Here is an 18,260-nt window from a genome sequence, read left to right on the forward strand (position 1 = left end):
GCATATGACCATCATAAAGACCAAATTGTATGTCCATTTAACTTCTTCAGCTTCTTCAGAATTTGGGGTCGAAGAAAAAGCACAAATCGAAAAAAAATATATCACAGGCTCAATTCCACTTTCTTATGATGAAAAAATAATTATTTTTTCTAGATCTAGAACTTGTAACAAGAAAAAAAAAAAAAAAATTCATGCGCATTTAGAGAATTGGAAGAGAAAAAAAATGATAATTGAAAGATTTCTCCTAAAGTTATAGTTCAAGGTGTACTGTGATCCAAAGTATTAAATTGTAATAAAATCCCTCAAGTTTAATCGGAAGTTCTTTTTTCTTCGTTTTTTAATGCACATCTAGTGAATCCAAGAACGTGGAACAATGTTCTTGTACATCAGTGTCTCAGAATTATAGTTTACACGTTATACCGCTGACCAAACGTTTAAAAGTGCAGATGCAAAAATCTTAAGGGTCGTTTCGAAAATGCCTACACCACTGAAAATCAGTCTCATCTCTTGTTTCTCGGTTCTGTGATAAAATAACTTTGGCTTACTACTCCTGTAATGACACTTTAGACATCGTACATAAGTTTAATCTTTGTATATAATAGTAGTGCAGGTTGTATGCATCCGGAAATTTGTGAGAATGTGATTTCGTAGCGTTTTCGTCATCCGACGAGCTGATTAGAGAATTTTAATACCGACGAGGCGTTGAAACTGGCTGAGGGGTGCTCCAAACGTCGGAAGAGAAGTTTTAGTGTTAAAAACGAGAAACGGTACGACACGAGATTTAAAATGCAGCGATAATGAGGCTTGGCCAAACAGGTGCTCTTCACTACAGACACGAGCTGCTGCTTCCGTCGCGACAAAGCGTTTCAAATTTGTTCCATCTCTGAACAAAGCGAACTGTTGCCAGGTCTGCAAACCCTTTCAACAATTTCGCGGAACGTCGGATGTACGTTTACGCTCATTCGGCGACACGTCTATTCTTTTTCCCAAAACGGCTCTGACGCAGGAGGAAAAACTAGGGACAGACTCACTCAGCGACGACACTGCAGGAATATAACCTTTTGCTACAAGACTCGATAGGCTCACCAAGCGCCTCTGACTCTCATTAAAAGCTACCGGCTACCGTCTTAGACAAGGAAATTTCTCGAGCACGATGACTGAAGTTAAAAGAAACTGGAAACCATCCTTTGTACATATTGAGAAAGTACTTTTACGCTGAATAGAACTGTGTTTGGTATACTATACGTTAGCAAGTATTTCAATCCAAAGAAATCACAGCAACTGAGTAAAATCAAAACAATCAATCTTCACCGATGTTTGAATATTTTTTTAATTCATCCACTTTTTGTTCTTAATATGAATTTTTGTATTTCTGATGTTGAATTCGTGGGAATTGCTTCATGTATGCAAAAAAGGTTTTCTATGATATTGAATTTAACGAGACGCTGGACGGAAAGGATCATACTCATATCCGTTTATTTTATGCTCCATAATTCGAAATAAAATTTCTAGCAGTTCAGCCAGGAACGGTTATTAGCAGAATCTACCCTACATCGTTCTTACTGTCCATTATTGCCGAGCTAGTTCTCTTGCAGTGCCCATAGCCACATGTACCCACTGTTTAAAATAAACGTGGCCTTACACGCTTGTTAGAGACTAAATTTCACGCCTTGATCACTCCGACTTTGGCCGGAATGGCTACAGTGATGAGGAAAATAGAACCGTGGAACCGAATAGAATTCATTGAGCAGTTTGCAATTTATTGCAACGAACAAACGTCGTAAAGTGACGCGCAAAAGTATAGTGGAATAAATATGTGTATCCGAAATAAAATTTGATTAGAAACTGGGAACTTGAATTTTGAGGGAATTGCATTAAATGTACCTTTTTGTTTTCTTGTTACAGGAGACTTCTAGGCATGTGTTGAACATCGAGTCTGGACTACTGGGATGGAGTTTGTTCTGCTGCCTTTTCTCCTTCTACTGTCAGGTAAGGACACAAATCAAAGTCAGATCACGAGGGCGATTCGTGATTCACAAGCACTTCTGGATAGGAATATAGCAATTTGAATGAAGTGACGCATAAGTCGACCCATTCCGACTTTACCAAGAGTTTGATACAGTAATCCTGCAATTAGCATGATACGAACTTCGGGAATACACGAAAGTAGCAATTTACTTTGATGTCGTGTTGTGATAGCAGTAATTAACTGAACCGCAATATTCTTGCGGAATTTTTTTTCCTAATTTCAGGCACCATGATATGAACAAGATTTTAACAAATATGATGATAAATATGAAATTCAAAAGTTCAAATTTCGAAAGATTTCAGGAGATTTCTTCGCAGTGCAAAAGAAGTCGTAAGATTTTGGCAAGGTTCAAAAACTTGCGTGAGAGTTGTAAAAATATTTCTCTAAGTTCTTGAATAATTTTAGAAAATCCCACCCGTATCGAGAGGATTTTTCAAGGTCACAAAATATTTAAGTGTAATTTAACCGAGCGTTCACAATTTTTAAATATAAACAATAACGTGACAATAATTCCAAAAATTTAAACGAATCCCCAAAAACCGACAAAAGTTTTCATTAATTTTCATATAAGTAAATATTCGGGGGGGGGGGGGCGGACGTGACGAAGATCCGATGCGTTGAATTTAAACCTCGACGAGCTTTCCCTCGGGGTAACTGCCTGGCCGGTTTTTAATTAACAAAAATCCTTTGTGCGAGTCGTATTTTTACCGTGTAAGTAATTGAAAATATTCAATCAATTACCGCGTTCCGTTATTCGGTGTAAAGACACCGAGTCATGGAAATGCCGGGCTTTCGGATTTATTTGCGCAGAATACCGAATGCAGCGATAGCCCAGAGGAGTATCGACCCTGGGGCAGCTTCGCCACATCAAATGTGAATCCATCGATTTATAGACGGCGACGATCATGTCCCACAGCTATCGGCCATTGCCGGCTGGTGTAAGCGCAGCCCTCGATCCGCACTATATCGGCTCGACGCACATACTTACAATTAGAATGCAAACAGCGGTGGATTCATGGGGCCGGATTACAGCCATCGAACTGGATCGCCTTGAACTGAACACCCCGACTCCTCTAGCCACCCTCGAGGGTTAGGAGGTAAGGGACAGACGCTTCTATTTACCGACCCCTCTCGAACCGACCAACCTATTGATGCCAGTATTGCAGGTTGCAGACACGCTCCGAAACACCCGAGGACAAACATTAATTTAAGATAATTGCTTTTCTACCATCAACAAGAAAATCGTCGTCACGTGATCGAGTCCAGTGTTTTACCTCCAAGGTCTGTCTTGTGATGCCTAAGTTTATGCTCATCAAATTCATCCGTAACATCGGCTAAATTACACAGTAAGAAAAAACCTCGGTGTGAACTTCTTTGGGACAGCAATTTCGTGTCAATTTAACACTATTCGATGACAACTTGCAACCATGTGATGTCAGTAGAATAGAATATCATTTCAATCTAGTATGACCTGACGACAAATCAACACCATCTGTTGTGCCTATAATACATAAACAGCAAGTCAAAGAAATGGACTAATTGAAAAGGTTCATCGTATCGAAGAGCAGAAATAAACAGCCATTTTGAACGGTAGCCGACCGATATATGTGGTGAACATACAGTCGCCGTGTATAAGCCGGAAATGGACGGTTGCCAAGTTCGATTTTGGATACACCAGCAAAATTGGCAACGATGGGGTAGCGGGAGGTGCATTGCGCGGCGAAGGGGCGGTTAAGAGGGAGGGTTAATAAGACTAATAGCATTCGGTCGAATATCTGCGGCTTTAGATGGAAACGAAATACCCTTGCGTGTCGATGATATTGATGCCGTTACAGCAACTAATTGTAAAATGACATACTTCGATTGTTTCAAGGATGAAATTCAGTGTGAAAGAGAAGCGTAAGAAGCAAAGAAAATCTTTCTTCTGTTCCTGTTATTTACGAAAACCGAAGTCTTGGACTAAACGATTATCATTTTCGCAAATAAGACGAGAATAACTCCCTCGCAGCTAATTTTACTGAACATCTTTACAGTTCTGAGTTGAATAAAAACAAAATTGATTCATTCATTTTCGTCAAAGAATTTATTTTTTACAACAACTCAGAAATAGCTCCGCCGATTTTACTCAGACTTTATACAGATCTAACAAATAAAAAAAAAACTGTGTCAGTTCAGATAAAGATAATTAAATTCCGGTTATTCGTTCCTGCGATATCGTTGGGGAAACATTAATTATGCATCTATACACCCAGACGTTCATCTTAAAGTACTTCGCGGTAATTATTTCGATCTTGAAACTAGCTATTATTAATTTGATGCATACGCAACGTGCGACTATCTCGTTATAGAATTAACAAAAATTAGTGTATTCTTACGCAAGTTACTAACGTTTTTGACGCAGACACTCTAAATTATCAATACAATTTGAAGAACTCGTTTATCTTTGAGTTTGGAAAATTGTAGAAAAATTTCACACTAGCTTTCCTCAGTATGAAAAATTCGACTGTCAGAATTCCACAGTAATTGTGTATCGCATGCAGTATAAACGTGCAACGGAAACAGTTTGGATCGAGGCAGCATCCAGTTATTCGAGAGATTTGGGAGTAAAAAAAATTCCTCAAGTCCCTTCTCCAATGATTACGCCAATCGAGGAAATTTTCGCGATTGCTACTGCTGGCAACGTACCAAGGAATTGTTCCTGATTTTCCCAATCCTATCAGCCTCCACCCCCACCTCTCTTCCCCCTTCAGCTCTTGGCCGTCGCTCCAATCGGTTTCAGGGATTACAAAATACGAGACAACGAAAGAGTGAGAGAGAAAGATACGAACGGAGAATAAACGATACATCGCTTAAATCTAGCATAACTTTGCTAATGATTAGACAAGATAATTTTCTCTGATAATGTGGCTTGCTGCCATGGGATCGAATGTAATCGGGGCAGTATCAGTATCAGCGATAAATATTCTAGTAATTATTATTGATAATTGAACAGTCTTTGAAAGTCTGTTTGATTAATCGTGTACATATTTTTTTACAATTCTGTAGAGACTTTTGTATTGATTACGTTACTTCCGAGCAGCAATTAATCTGTAATGATGTATTCTGAAAGCTAAAAAATTGGCAAACGCTTTTACATGTTCCATTTTCAAAGTTGGTTGAGTATCAAGTCTGACAATGAGTGTAGGATACGACAGGCAATGATTAGTAACCAATCGTCTTGTCTAAAAAAATTCTTTGAAAAATTCGCTCGAGAATCATAAAGATGAAGAGTCCGCCAGTGATTTCGTAAAAAAATAAAGAATCCAACCCCTCGAAGACAGAATACCAAGATGTTCACCACCATGACCATGTAATACCTAATATCACGCTGCCCAGAACGATTTTGAAAATTTCTTAAGTGTACCTATCGCACCGAGGAACAGGTATGAAATCTAGGTTCTGCTGATGACATCCAAAAGAGATGAAGAGAGTGCCTGGCACATAGATGGCCGTATGGGGAACTGGGGAAGTGCTGTACGAACACCACAGCGCAGGGTGGATGGGCAGGAAGGTACGGTTTGGCAAGGGAAACGTCGAACCCAGAGTGAGCTATGGATGACATGTAATCGATCAGAAGCACTTTGCCGACACTCGGCACAGTGAAGTGCTCAGCGTGGCTGTCGAAATACACTCGCATAGTGCGAAAACGGTGCAACTCTGCTGCGGGCTCACTGTGTTATTCATAAACGTATACCGTATTACACGGTGTAGTATATACACGAAGAATCGAGTTTCTCCCCCCAGATCCATGCACACATCCAAGTTCATCTCTTAATTACGTCGCACTTACCCGGTTTCCCGTCTAGCCAGTCGTCTGAACGTTTCAGCTGTGCTCTCCACGCTGTGAGACAGACCCTAAGTGTCTCACAATTGTAAAAGATACATCTAAAATTCACCTGCAAATAAGCACTATAAGTAATTACCCGTGTTGAGACAGAGAATTGACGATTGGCCAAGTGCAAAGCCAGAGTGTTTGAGAAAGATGAACGTGAGTCTTCATCGGTTAGCACTGCTGTAATGTTGTATATAAGGTGAACCATGGTGTACCATCATATGGTTTAAGGCTGTTTGATAGAACTTCAAATCTTCACCGCCAACGTAGAACGTCTCCGATACATTTCATTCACATCAGATATCATAACGTGATTGTTTACCTTCTAAACTATTAAAAAGGATCGTCGTTAATCTGAGAAGTATTTGAAGAGTAAGAGTCAGCATTCCGAAGAGTAAACAATAAATTTTTAGCGGGGTAGAAAGTTTGGGACAAAAAAACAAGAAAAAGAAAAAAAAGAAATGGAAAACAAAAACCAATACGAAATGGTACACAGGGAACAATGGGAAATTTATGCGTCGACAATATATCGGGGTGTGCGAAGCGGTCAGGGAAAACCGGATATCCGTTTCAACGTGATCAATGTCCGTTCGTCGCTATCTCACTCGCTCTGAAAGGGGTATTTTTGCGATTCGGGTAACGCCGGCTGGGAATGCTACGTCAGGTATGATGGAGGTGAGGTCAAACTCTTTCAAATCGTCATTGGCATCGCGATACATGAAGCGATGACACGTGTTTGGCGGGGGTGGGTGATGCGGGTATGGAAAATAGATCAGCCACGCTTTTCACACACATGCAGCAATTCGAAAGCATCCGTATAGTCTAGTCCATTCCAGGTTATGCATACATCGCGCCGAATGAATTTTTCACATATTCACGAGCGGCAGCAATCGATTCCCAGCACGCGGGAGTTGCTTGGTAGTCATGAGTTTACTTATCGTTCCGGGCATGTTTGCCTCCGTATTTTGATTCATATTTTCATCCTCCCGCATCCATCATACGCCAGCTCCAATCTAATCCATCATCTCTACGCACAGACGAACCAACGTCGTCCTGGGTTTATGCCACCGGTTTGTACGTGCTCTGTGCTGCTTCGCGTGCCGCGAGTTCAGGTCAGCTTAGCACGTGCGTCAGGAGCATATTCAAAACCCAAAGAGTTGTGCCGTCTGCTTTTCTCTACGATATCACTTTTTCAAATGAAATTTAATTTTGTACGCAAGTTTGAAACCATGCCGGAAAATTTTAAGACGGTTCTAAAATGGTGGCTTAATTTCGATTGTGGTTTTCTGCTTTTGGACATTTTGGTTTCCTCAGAGTATCCAATGGAGATATCAAGACTGACGAACCCGAATGTCACAGACAAAGATTATTTCGATTATAATCATAGGTAAACGGGACCAAATTGCTAAAGAATATTTTTTAGTAATACCCATACATTTTCAGCTAGATGTGAAATGGTCCATGGAATCTTGACTTTAATCATTTTGGGTATTTAGTACCGAATATGCAATAGATTTTATAAAGGTTTTTCACTTGCACATGAATGAACAGTATAATGTTAACTCAGAAGAAATGCATTTGTGTGTTTCAACGTAGAAGAACAACCTACTAACTGCCTATCTTCATAGATAAAATTTTTTCAATCGATTCTACGTTATTTTGAGATTTTAGAGCTCATTTTAATATTGTACTTTGTACGTTTGCATCCAAAAGTGTATCATGTTAGATCCCTAAGCCTCGAAGACAAATCTTTATTCCATCAGGATTGGGCAAAAGGGGACAAATCATATTGTGCCGTGTTCGTTTGTACCCTTATTTTATTTCGACAGCCAGAAGCCTCGAGCGATAGATATTTCAAGCTGATGTATCATTGCAACGGTCCATAACAGAGTTTCACCTTCCCTGTAAAATAATCCATAAACGAAGAAACGGAAAGAAGAGAAAAGAATATTTATTCTCGGAATCTCGATTGTAGATAACGCCAATTCACTACTGGGAAAAATTTCACGTAAGACAATTCTTAGCGTAAGCAAAGGTGAACATAAGAGTAACCGATCTTTCCACATCAGAAGTGCACTTTAACACGTAACATGCAATTCTTTCATCGATTAGCTATGTTTTATTCAGCCGGAGGAAATGTGGAAAATATTTCATTTCAAAACACTCTTCGAGTATTATAAGATAAAATCCTCTTCCGTGGTTTAGTTATATTTTTCAAGGTATTGAAAATGGTGATAATAAGTTCCAATGATCAGATGTAACCACTGAATTTAGGGTTCAGCTTTCATACTTGGTGACTCAGTGGACATCAAACGCTAAAATTGTTGTTAATTCTGACAGGCATATGAAGTGGGTTGAATGATTTTTTTACCGTGGAATTCGCTCCAATCGCGACAGCTTGTTTCCGAAGCCATATGAAACGCCATATATGTACCTACATGAGAGACACGAACCATCAGCAGAGAGCGGACATTCATATCACTGATTGTAACTCTCTTGCATATTGCAGAAGCTTTGACGTATTCCGAATGCACAATTCACTCCATCAATATTTCACGTCCCGACGACGTAGGTATAGGTATCGATTGTCACTGTTGTCTGTTACCAATAACGTAAGTACGAAAATACATATTTGCGTAGGTTTCAGCTCGAACGTCGGTTCATCGAGCTGCTGCAGTCAGACTGCAGATTCCGATGCATCGTAGGTACGGTGCATCACACCAGCAGACTGTTATTCATCCTCAGAGGTTCTTCCCTTCTCACCATCTCATTAACGTCAAGCATAATGTCGTCTCTCTGGTTCGCTCCTTCTCATCTCCGTCTCATTCCGTGCATTCTGCAGACTCATTGAAGTCCGTTTCTCCTCTGTGCCTGGCTGACGGTTGGGCGCAATGTTGCAGATGGACTTGGAATGGTTAAAAGCCCGAGTGCCGGGACGGCGTGGCCTGTTTCCCTTCAATTTTCCGGAAGCTCAGTCTGCGGAACTCGCCATCGTCCATGCTCGACGGGCCGGGATGCTGCTTCTCTATCGAACGATGGATCGGTCGCATCGTATACCGATATAATCCGCTTACCGCGTCGCAGTCTGACGGATCTGCGAGCGGACCTAATCCCCGGAACCCAGACCAACCCGACCCAACCTAACCAAATCCGCAGCTTCGACCCAGCCTCCAAACTCCGAGAGCACCGGCAAACTGAAACCGTCGGATGATCTATGCGATTCGCCAATTCTACGCTAATAATTGTAGATATTACGGTGTAACATTGCCAGCCGAGATTAACCCCGATCCATACTAACGCACCTCGTCAGAATTTCATCTTCCAATCCTAATAGTCACGTCAAATTGCGATTGACATCGAATACAATGGAAGGTATTATTCACAAAGCGAAGAGATTGCAATCGAAAGTCTGGGAGAAGTTTTATGATATTTCAATAATTCAACATACTGTGGTAGACAAATTCAACGATTCAGCATTTTATGTTCCAATCTCTGTATGACATGCAAAGCAAATCGATATGGTGTCGAAATTGGAAACGGATAAACCGAAATAACATGGAATTAACGACAATACTGAATTGCCAATTACGCTCGAGATCAATCAACAAATACCTCGAACCACGAACGAATTAAAGTTTATCGCATCGGAAGGGCTGAAAGCACGTCGCTGCAGAAACTTATCATGCAATTTTTTCTCCTCACTCTGCTGACGTGGCGGACAAAGTGTTTCGCATACCTCAACGGTAAGTTTGAACGAAGATTTCTAACAAGTTTCAGAAGTTTCAGAAGCGTCTCACCGCATTCCAGAATGCTTGTAATTTCACTGTTTTGGCACATTCCATGAGCAATTATTAACGCTCTACGGTTGTACACCATTCCCGTTCTTATGGCTTCAGTGCTCGGTATATATATGCGAAAACAATCCGGGTAGACATCAGATTGCGACGATTTAATTCCCGAATCGTTAAATTTATTGGTCTAATAACAATTTAAAGCGTTATATAGCTGGAAAAGCGAAGCAGAATCCATCCATAACGGAATAGAATTGACTTAGTAAGAGAAATATATTGTTTTCTCACGATTTTTTCTACAGCTAAATATTCATAGTCATCGGGGAAAATGTTGAAGCAAAATTTTTTTCGTTCATAGTGTTTCCGAATCGAGTATTAGGGTTTTTTAGCAACATCACGTCATAGTTACAACCCTTGGAAGTTTCACCAGCGTAGTTACGATACTCCGATTAAATTCGCACCCCCGATTGTTCATCCGTGTTCATGAATCGATGATTTGCAGCGAAATATGAATTTCCATGGTGCTTCGACGGGCCAAGTTTGGATTCATAACAACCGATCGGAATACGCGTTTATGGTTACAGTGACAAGTCGGCAAGGATAACGTACATGTATCTACAGCAACGGGACGGGCAGTGCCAGAGATGAATGGGCTTCAGGTACGATCAATAGCCGAGGGCTATGAAAATGAAGAGTGCTAAATCAAAATTAATATAAAAGCCTGTCGGCGGTACTATGGGTCATGGTTAATTGAAATTCCATTTTAAAAGTAACATTAGAGGGATGAAAAATTTCGACAGTGAGACGCAGGTTCGACGACGAACATTGAACGGCATCACGTATGAGTTGAAAACTTAGTTTCAGGACTCCAGAAAATTAAAAATTCTTCACGAAGTTAATGAACGTGTTTCACTTTGTTCCACCTCAAATATTCACTGCCTCTTTTTCAAATCATGATATTTTCGGAAAGAGGCAAAAAGATTCGGTTTTCAATACTCACATCTCACCCGAGCTTCGTTGACTTTTCAACTTTTCCAACATCTCTCGCAGGGTCTTCAGATGAACTCAACAAAAGTTGGTGACGGAAAGACGGACAGACTGCAGTACTTCTGACGCGATAGGCCCTCCGGCCGACACCCGCAAGCATCCTGCAACAAAGGGGGATTTTATTTAATTAGCGAGTTATACCAGGAGCAAAGGCTCTTGACTCGCATAGCCTGCGGAAACGGCTTTGTGTTCCACACGGAAAGACTCCATTTTATACCCCAACTTTCATCGGAGTTAGTGCAGGTGTATGACGCGTTTGCAATGAATATTTTTTATGGGTACCAGCCTGTTCCCTTCGTCTGCTGATAATCAATATGATGTTCAGAAAATTGCAACTGATAATTGTCCACTCAAGTTCTCTCTGATGTCCGAAAATTTAAAAAACTCGAAATATTAAGTTGGTTTATACAAATTTCATCTGGTTCAATATTAGATATTAATGATTCGTTTTCCATAACAGATTCATTATACATGGAATAATTAGAATAAACTTGAATTTATTCAAAACAATTTATGTGTTGTGATAATACACACAATTACTGTATAAATAACAGCTTGTCCTGAACGTAATTTTATTTGTAAAAGAAAAGATTTTCGAAACAAGGAAGACAGAAAAATACAAGTTCCAAATCTGTGAGCGACATTTATTCAGGTTTACAAAACTTCAAAAGTGACAAATTTTCACCTAAATGACATTTTTGTGGCATTTTTCAACGTCAAAAAGTATACCGTTCATCCAAATTCAATAAATTTTGGTTTATTTCCTCCGTAATTAAATTTTCCGAATAGGCAATATCATTAGCTTCGAAAATATTCGATCTATGAAAATTATACAGACATCGAAAATTAATGAGAAAACTCAAGAAGCGAAAGTGCCATTGAAAGCGGTGCTGCCAATTGTAAGGAAGTAAATATGTGCTTATGCGAGCAGCTGGCAAAATGAAAGTACGCGAAGTCGAAGGAAACCGTGAAAGTATCCTTCCGGGTAAATCTCAACTTTCTTATGCGAGAAAGTTCATTTTATTGCGTTAATTCTCGCAGCTTTATTTCGCGATTTAATATCACAGATTGACTCCGTATTCATTGATTTAATATTTCATTCTCTCCGGAAGCAAACCTTCAGCTTTCAAAAGAAAGATCGATGCGTAAGCAGAGACGATACGAAACCGGCGTGTTCATATTAATTGGTTAGAGTAGCTTATGCGTGGCGTGACGATCGCCGCAAAAGCTCGTCAATGGTTTCTCCCTTTCTCCCTTTCTCCCTTTCTCCCTTTGTATCTTCAACTCAACAGCATTCGGTGCTTTCGTTATTTCCCTCTTCGTCTTTTTCACCTCTCTGATCTTTGACCCACTTCAATTTCGAGTTCTCCGCATCGCGAATTCCTCAATTTCCTTTGTCCATCTTGATCTTATTTCGTCAATACGAGGGAAGATTATACGATCAGCAAGGTGGCGTCGGAACTTTTTTTTTTTTTTTTTTTTTTACCGTTGCTAAAAAATCTTGATCCCCCTTGATCCTGGAATTCGGAAGGCGACTTATTCCTGCTACCTTCAATTCAACTTGTACGTCTTCTCCCCCAATTTGAATGTAACGATTCACGCGGAGCAACAGAATCTCTCCGATCTCTTTACGCTTCCGTAATTTCCGAATCCACGCTTTGATTCTTAATTCAGAGTTTCAAAGACATCGTGGACCAAACGCTAAATATAACTTAATCTTTAATATTCGTTGAGTGATTTGAACTGTAAATATGAACTGTAAACTTTTATTCACAGACAAAAAATTCAGGCAAATATCAGAAAATACAGATTTGGTATTTTACTCGCAAAAATTTTGCTCGATACAAAGTTTTCTCGGTCAATCAATTTTTACACACGTGACACGTGATACGTATTAAAGCCGTGGAAGCAAACCATACTTGTATCAATTCTATGAATTGTCATCTCAGCTATCTTCGACTATTCAAATGATTAGTTTGATTACAAACGTCGAATGAATAATTTTTTTACGTATAAATTTTTATTTCATTTTTATATTAACAAGAAAATTGAAGTTAAGCGCTGTTCAAGCTCACTCGAGTTTATTGATTCATCAGTAAATCAATTGGCGGCAGTTTATACGTGAACGTTAACAAATTGGTTAAGTTTCCGAGTTGCTCTTTGATCTCATTTCAACTTCCAGAGTCTTTAATTCGAGTTAGAAGAGAAGTCCACGTCACATGTAAATACTGAGTAAAAGGGTTTATTTCAATATGAACTCATTAAACAATTTATTGAACAGAGATAAATTTTAGTTTTCATGATGAAACATATTTTCGGTACGAATGAAAAATACACACTTCTGTCCGATTTAAGCTTTTTTATTTCATTCCAGCCACGAATGAAAAATCTACCATATTTTTGAGCTTTTTGTCTCATCAAAAATGTGTTGTTCGTAGTAAATTACAATTCACTTATTACATATAATTCTCAACAATTCTCAAATACTCAAGTTTAGTCAATTGTAAATAATATTGAGGGTCTATATACTTATGACGAAAGATAGCTTTTTCTGGTTAAAATCGCGACGACCAATTTCCCACATGAACTACATCATTCATTTTCAAAATCATCCGAAAGAAGCTGAATATTTTTCATAAAAATAATGGTTGTTTGTCATAAACCGAAAAACAAGGTCACGTCTGGATAAAATTAGGAGACCTGCATTTGAAGTATTGTCATGATTTTCAATTTCGAAAAAGTAGTATAATAAACGCTGCAGAAAAAAGTTAGTTCCAATCGACAATCAAGATAATAGATCGATTTTTTTTTCAAATTCCACACCAGTTTTTGAAACCTGACACATTTTTCGCAATTTCAGAACTCTGAGGAGCTTTAAACTATAAAATTGAGGTCTTTGGTACAAAAGAAAAACCAAAAAGCCAAAATATAATGTAGACAGTTTTAAATAACCTGAGAAAGATGAAATTATCATCAAGATTAATAGCGGAAAAACTTTTTCTCTTAATTTCATTAACTTAACATCTTCTTATCCGCAACATGAAAACTGTTTCACTCTGAAAACACACCATAAACATATCGAGAAGTATTATGTGCGGAAGAAAAAAAATCCCAACAGAATTTCAGAACGCTTCAAAGCTTTTGGAAGAAAATCTAGTTTTGGATTTTTTCTTCGCTCTCGACAGAGAAATTTTCAACGAAGCTTCGATCAGCAGCATCTGAAATGGAATATTATGGTTTCGCGAAGAAAGAGAGAGAGAGAGAGAGAGAGAAAAGCGTTTATTTAAATGTAGAGAGAGAGAGAGTGTGTGAAAAATAGAAGGGAATAGCCAGGGGTATAAGCAGTAAACATTGAAATCGAGCTACAAACACGTATTACATTGTCTTCTCGTCCGTCAAGCATTTCCATTTCAGTACTTGAATGCCTGTTGAAGCCGTTTTATTTCGACGATTTTTCGCAGCAACGATACGTCGCGTCTTTGAAAAACAACCATCGTATAATTTTCAGTACCCACCCCTCGTGATGGTCGAAGCCGTTTAAATGTGAAACGAGATGAAGAATCCATTTCCATTTTCTCCGTTTATCGTCTTCCAATTTTACGCACGATAATTCATCTCCGAAATCGTGAGTTGAGGTAAGAAACTAGAATTGCTGATTCATAGAAGGACCAAAATACGGATTTACATACATGCGAAAATTTCATTCGTAGAATTTAAAAACTTGGAAAATCCAAGTACAGAGAATTGAAAACAGAGTAAGTCAAAATACAGAAAGAAAAAAGTTTAGAAAGGTCAAAAAATGTAACAGCAAAATCATAAATCTGTATGACTCTATATTATCGAGAAGAATTGTCACGATTCTACAGTTTGCCATTCTATGTTCTGACCTTTCTGATCGTTCACATCTGCATACCTCGATTTTTAAAATATCGAAATTCCACGTGTCAAGTTTTACCTTTTTAAAAAATTCGATATCGTGGCCCGCCAATTTTCTCATCTTTCTGTATTTTTACCCCGATCCAAAATGGCGAATGCTGCTTTTCTGCTCACACCGCGTACCGAAGGTACTGCAAGTTCCACGTCGCGGTTCGCCGGAAACGCGGAGGCTGCGTGGGTTGGGAAGGCGAGGAATTTGCAAATCGTGGTTGACCGGTCTGGCTAATGAAGACCTTCGAGTCATGTGCAGAGCTTCGGATTCCGGCCGACCCGGCGGCGGGTTTGCAGCCTTATATCAGGAAAGAAGCAGAGACGTGCTTTTCTCCAGGATTCTGATTCTGGACCGAAAAAATACTTCCTCGCGTCGAGATGAATTTTCGATTATTGAACTATTTTATACACAACCAAAAAGTATCGTTCTTGATACAAAATAAAAATGAGTTTCATAGCTTTAATTATTCTTTTGATTATGTCCACTTGAACTATATATTTTTTTTTCTAACTATTACGATAATTTGATATTTCGGTGCAACTTTATATATTCGCTGCGATTAAACAAAGGGATTTGAAATAAGTAACACTTGTTACAAAATACAATATTTTTTTCCAAGTGTAGGCGTCCTTTCAGCACTGCTTCGTCACACCCAATATTTCTGAGAGTCGTAAAGAAAAAAAAAAATCAAAATAAAAAATCTCCGTATCGTTGGGGACGCGAGACGAAGCGGTTCATTCGAGTGCGAAATGATTGCGATTTTATCGCCGATTCGAATCTGAATTGCAAATAGGTTATTAGTATTGTGTCCCGATGTATTGTCTCATTCATCGAGCCCCGCCTCCCCCGGCATTGTTTAGAGTGCCATTGTTTATTAAATGCGTTCGTATTGTCGAGGCTCGACTAGCAGCCAGTTCGTTCAGAGGACCCTCGTCTCGCCGCTCCTGTCGAACCTGCGTTCCTTATCCCGGTTCCACCCCTCGGTTTTTTTTCTTTAATTTTTGTTCTCTTTCTCATTTTAAAAGCCTATTCATCAAGCAGTTTCCCCCGAGAAACGTGAGCTCTGGAGTAAAACTGCAAGCCGGTCAGAGGTCAGGATACACACGTAATTGATCACCGACTTCCGGTTGTACAGGAACGGTGGATTCTCGTTGCCTATAAGTCATATAAAACGCAGCTGGTTCCTCCTTATTTTTTGATGAAAAGTTTCCTCCGCTTCAGATTGCAGTTGCTATTCTATTTGTTCAACGATACGTGTGAACTGAGAAAAATATTTCACGATCAGTTTCGGGAGACGGAATTGTATGGTTTTGTTCATAGTATTTCACACTTATAATTAATTTCGTCCGCGTAGATTTATTTTGCTATCAATGTTGCACAGGAATGTCGACGAGTTTTTTGGAAAAGAATCCTTAAGTAATTCCTCACCTTATAGATATAGAAATTTGAAAACAAAAACCATGTGAATCATGATCAACGAACAGTTCGAAAAGAAACTAAATTTGTTTACCAACATTTTTTTCCAATTTCCCTGATTCGTATCATTCTTTTTCTGAAAAAAAAAATTAGTAATGAAAAAAATCCTAACGACATTAAAATTTACTCCCAAAAATTTCTGTCCATGAAATAAACTTCGTTTAAAACACAAATCGATTTCGTCTTAATTGTTTAAAAGTCACTGTACTGGTCCTCTCAAGCATTACTTCGGCGTACCGTCCGAATCGAAAATTGGAAAAGAAGAGAAAAAAGAAAAAACGTCGAGGTGCTTCAAACAAAGGGAAGTAAAAATAAAAGAAAAAAATGACGTCAGACGAACAATAGAGCCTAGACGCTTTTCTCAGGCAACCCCTAACGTATTTCTCCTGGAAATCTGAGGTCACCCGTAACTCGAAACCACCCTAAAAATTTTTCTCTACACATCTTCCTTCGCCTACCGGAAATGAAACGTATTTTTCGCGAAGGGCCCTCGCGCCGCGGTTGGACAAGGCGACCCTTGCAGCAGCCTCTAGCGTCACACACTTCAAAGGCTGGTCGTCCAGGCGATGCCGAAGACAAGGGGAGGTCGGGGTGACGGTCTCGAGTGTCTTGTCAATATGTATAGTGCCATCGACGTCTCACCGTTCCGGGAATATCTACCTTATATATCTCTTATCTGTGTAATACACACTCGAGATTCCCGTGTATTATGTACGCGCAGGGTGCAGGGTCACGCGCGTATCCGCCTCCCTTCGCACAACGGCACCCTCCGCTCTTTATGTACTAAATTATTCCCCGCGTCGTGCTTTGTTCCTTGAAAAATGGAGCCTGGCGCAAGGTAGGTCACACCGAGGACTGAAAGCCGTGCTTTCTCGATTTTTTGGGGATGAAATCGAATCGGGTCGTATTCAGAGAGAAATGTCATTTTTTTACGCTGACAGTTAAACATTTGTGAAATTCGTATCGTTGAAACAACTATTTCTGTATTTTTGGATTTGCTATGAATTATCAAGAGTATATTATTATTTTTTTTTTTCGGGTATCTGATTAACTACATTTTGTTACCATTAATTTATTGCTGCGCCACCGTCAAGTTATCAATTTCGTACGGAGTTTTGTCATGAAATCAACACTGAAATGTTTTATTATAATGGATAGAAACGTTTCAGCGTTGGTTTCATTCAAATATATCAATCGCATCAAGAAATCACCCCGGGTTGGGTGCCCATCTTTGAGGGTCGTTTTCACCCCTGTAAACGTTTATTATAAGATAAAAAAAATATACGTGTCTCTTAGTTTTCGATCCGCTACAACATGTATGAACGAGATCAAAATCGAAGGGGTCGACCTACTTAGGATTCCTTGTGAATCAGTAAAATTTCTTAAACATCGGTTTATTATTTTACATTACACTTTTTGCCGTACTTTAAATCCTCCCGAAGTACAGAACTTCTAATTCAAATTAAGTGACTTTACACTAAATAACGTACAATAACATTATAGCAAATAGTTGTGATTAAATACACTCATTTCTTTAATAAATAACGCGAAATTTTCAAAATTATACAATTATTTTGCCATTGAAACCTTTTTTTTAACTCACAACGTTCATGAGCTATAATCGAAAAACGAAAAAATTTGCAATTTTTAAAACTGGGTTTTACAGAAAAAATATATTTATATATACGGATCAAATGTCTAATTCATTCTATAATCCTTTCAAAAGTTTCATCAAAAATGGAGTCAAACATCTGATGCGATTCCCTTATCATTCTTGAGCTAAAATTTTAACTTTCGAGGAATTTTTGGTCTAACACCTAATGCTTAAAGCTTGTTCCAACATAACAGAGAGAAAAAAAAAACGGAAAAAATTGCTCCAATTTGAAAGATTCAAAGGATCACGTCTCCGCAAAGTTGAGAAAATATTTAGGCGAGTGAAAAACACGGCGGGCGTAATGAAACGAAAGGCAAGAAGGATGTAAGGGTATTTTAAGAAGCATCCCCTGTCCATCTCGTAGTGAATTTTCAGCGAGTTTCCCGACTACTCTTTATGGTTTTCCCAACCGCGTCGCTCCAGCTCCAGTAAACACAGTTGCGTGTTTAAGAGCAGTTCGTGTC

At 39.0% G+C, this 18,260-nt stretch overlaps 1 protein-coding gene and 1 long non-coding RNA gene across 6 annotated transcripts in view; one reads left to right on the forward strand and one right to left on the reverse strand.

The window, feature by feature from the left end:
* Positions 1-18,260, forward strand: part of LOC124409185 (Down syndrome cell adhesion molecule-like protein Dscam2) — a 167,103-nt gene that overhangs the window by 59,408 nt on the left and 89,435 nt on the right. For all 5 annotated transcript variants that reach the window (XR_006929497.1, XM_046886621.1, XM_046886620.1 and 2 more), the window contains exon 3: positions 1,906-1,989. Coding sequence is in view for 4 of the 5 variants with exons in the window: in XM_046886621.1 (XP_046742577.1) it covers positions 1,950-1,989 (40 nt within the window). In the remaining variant the exon portion in view is untranslated. The remainder of the gene's footprint in view (positions 1-1,905; positions 1,990-18,260) is intronic.
* LOC124409186 overlaps positions 10,704-18,260 on the reverse strand; it is a 45,998-nt gene continuing 38,441 nt past the window's right edge. Inside the window, exon 3 of the long non-coding RNA XR_006929498.1 lies at positions 10,704-10,839. This is a non-coding gene — a long non-coding RNA (uncharacterized LOC124409186). The remainder of the gene's footprint in view (positions 10,840-18,260) is intronic.

The sequence above is a fragment of the Diprion similis genome, chromosome 8, assembly GCF_021155765.1.
Source record: "Diprion similis isolate iyDipSimi1 chromosome 8, iyDipSimi1.1, whole genome shotgun sequence".
NCBI lineage: Eukaryota > Metazoa > Arthropoda > Insecta > Hymenoptera > Diprionidae > Diprion > Diprion similis.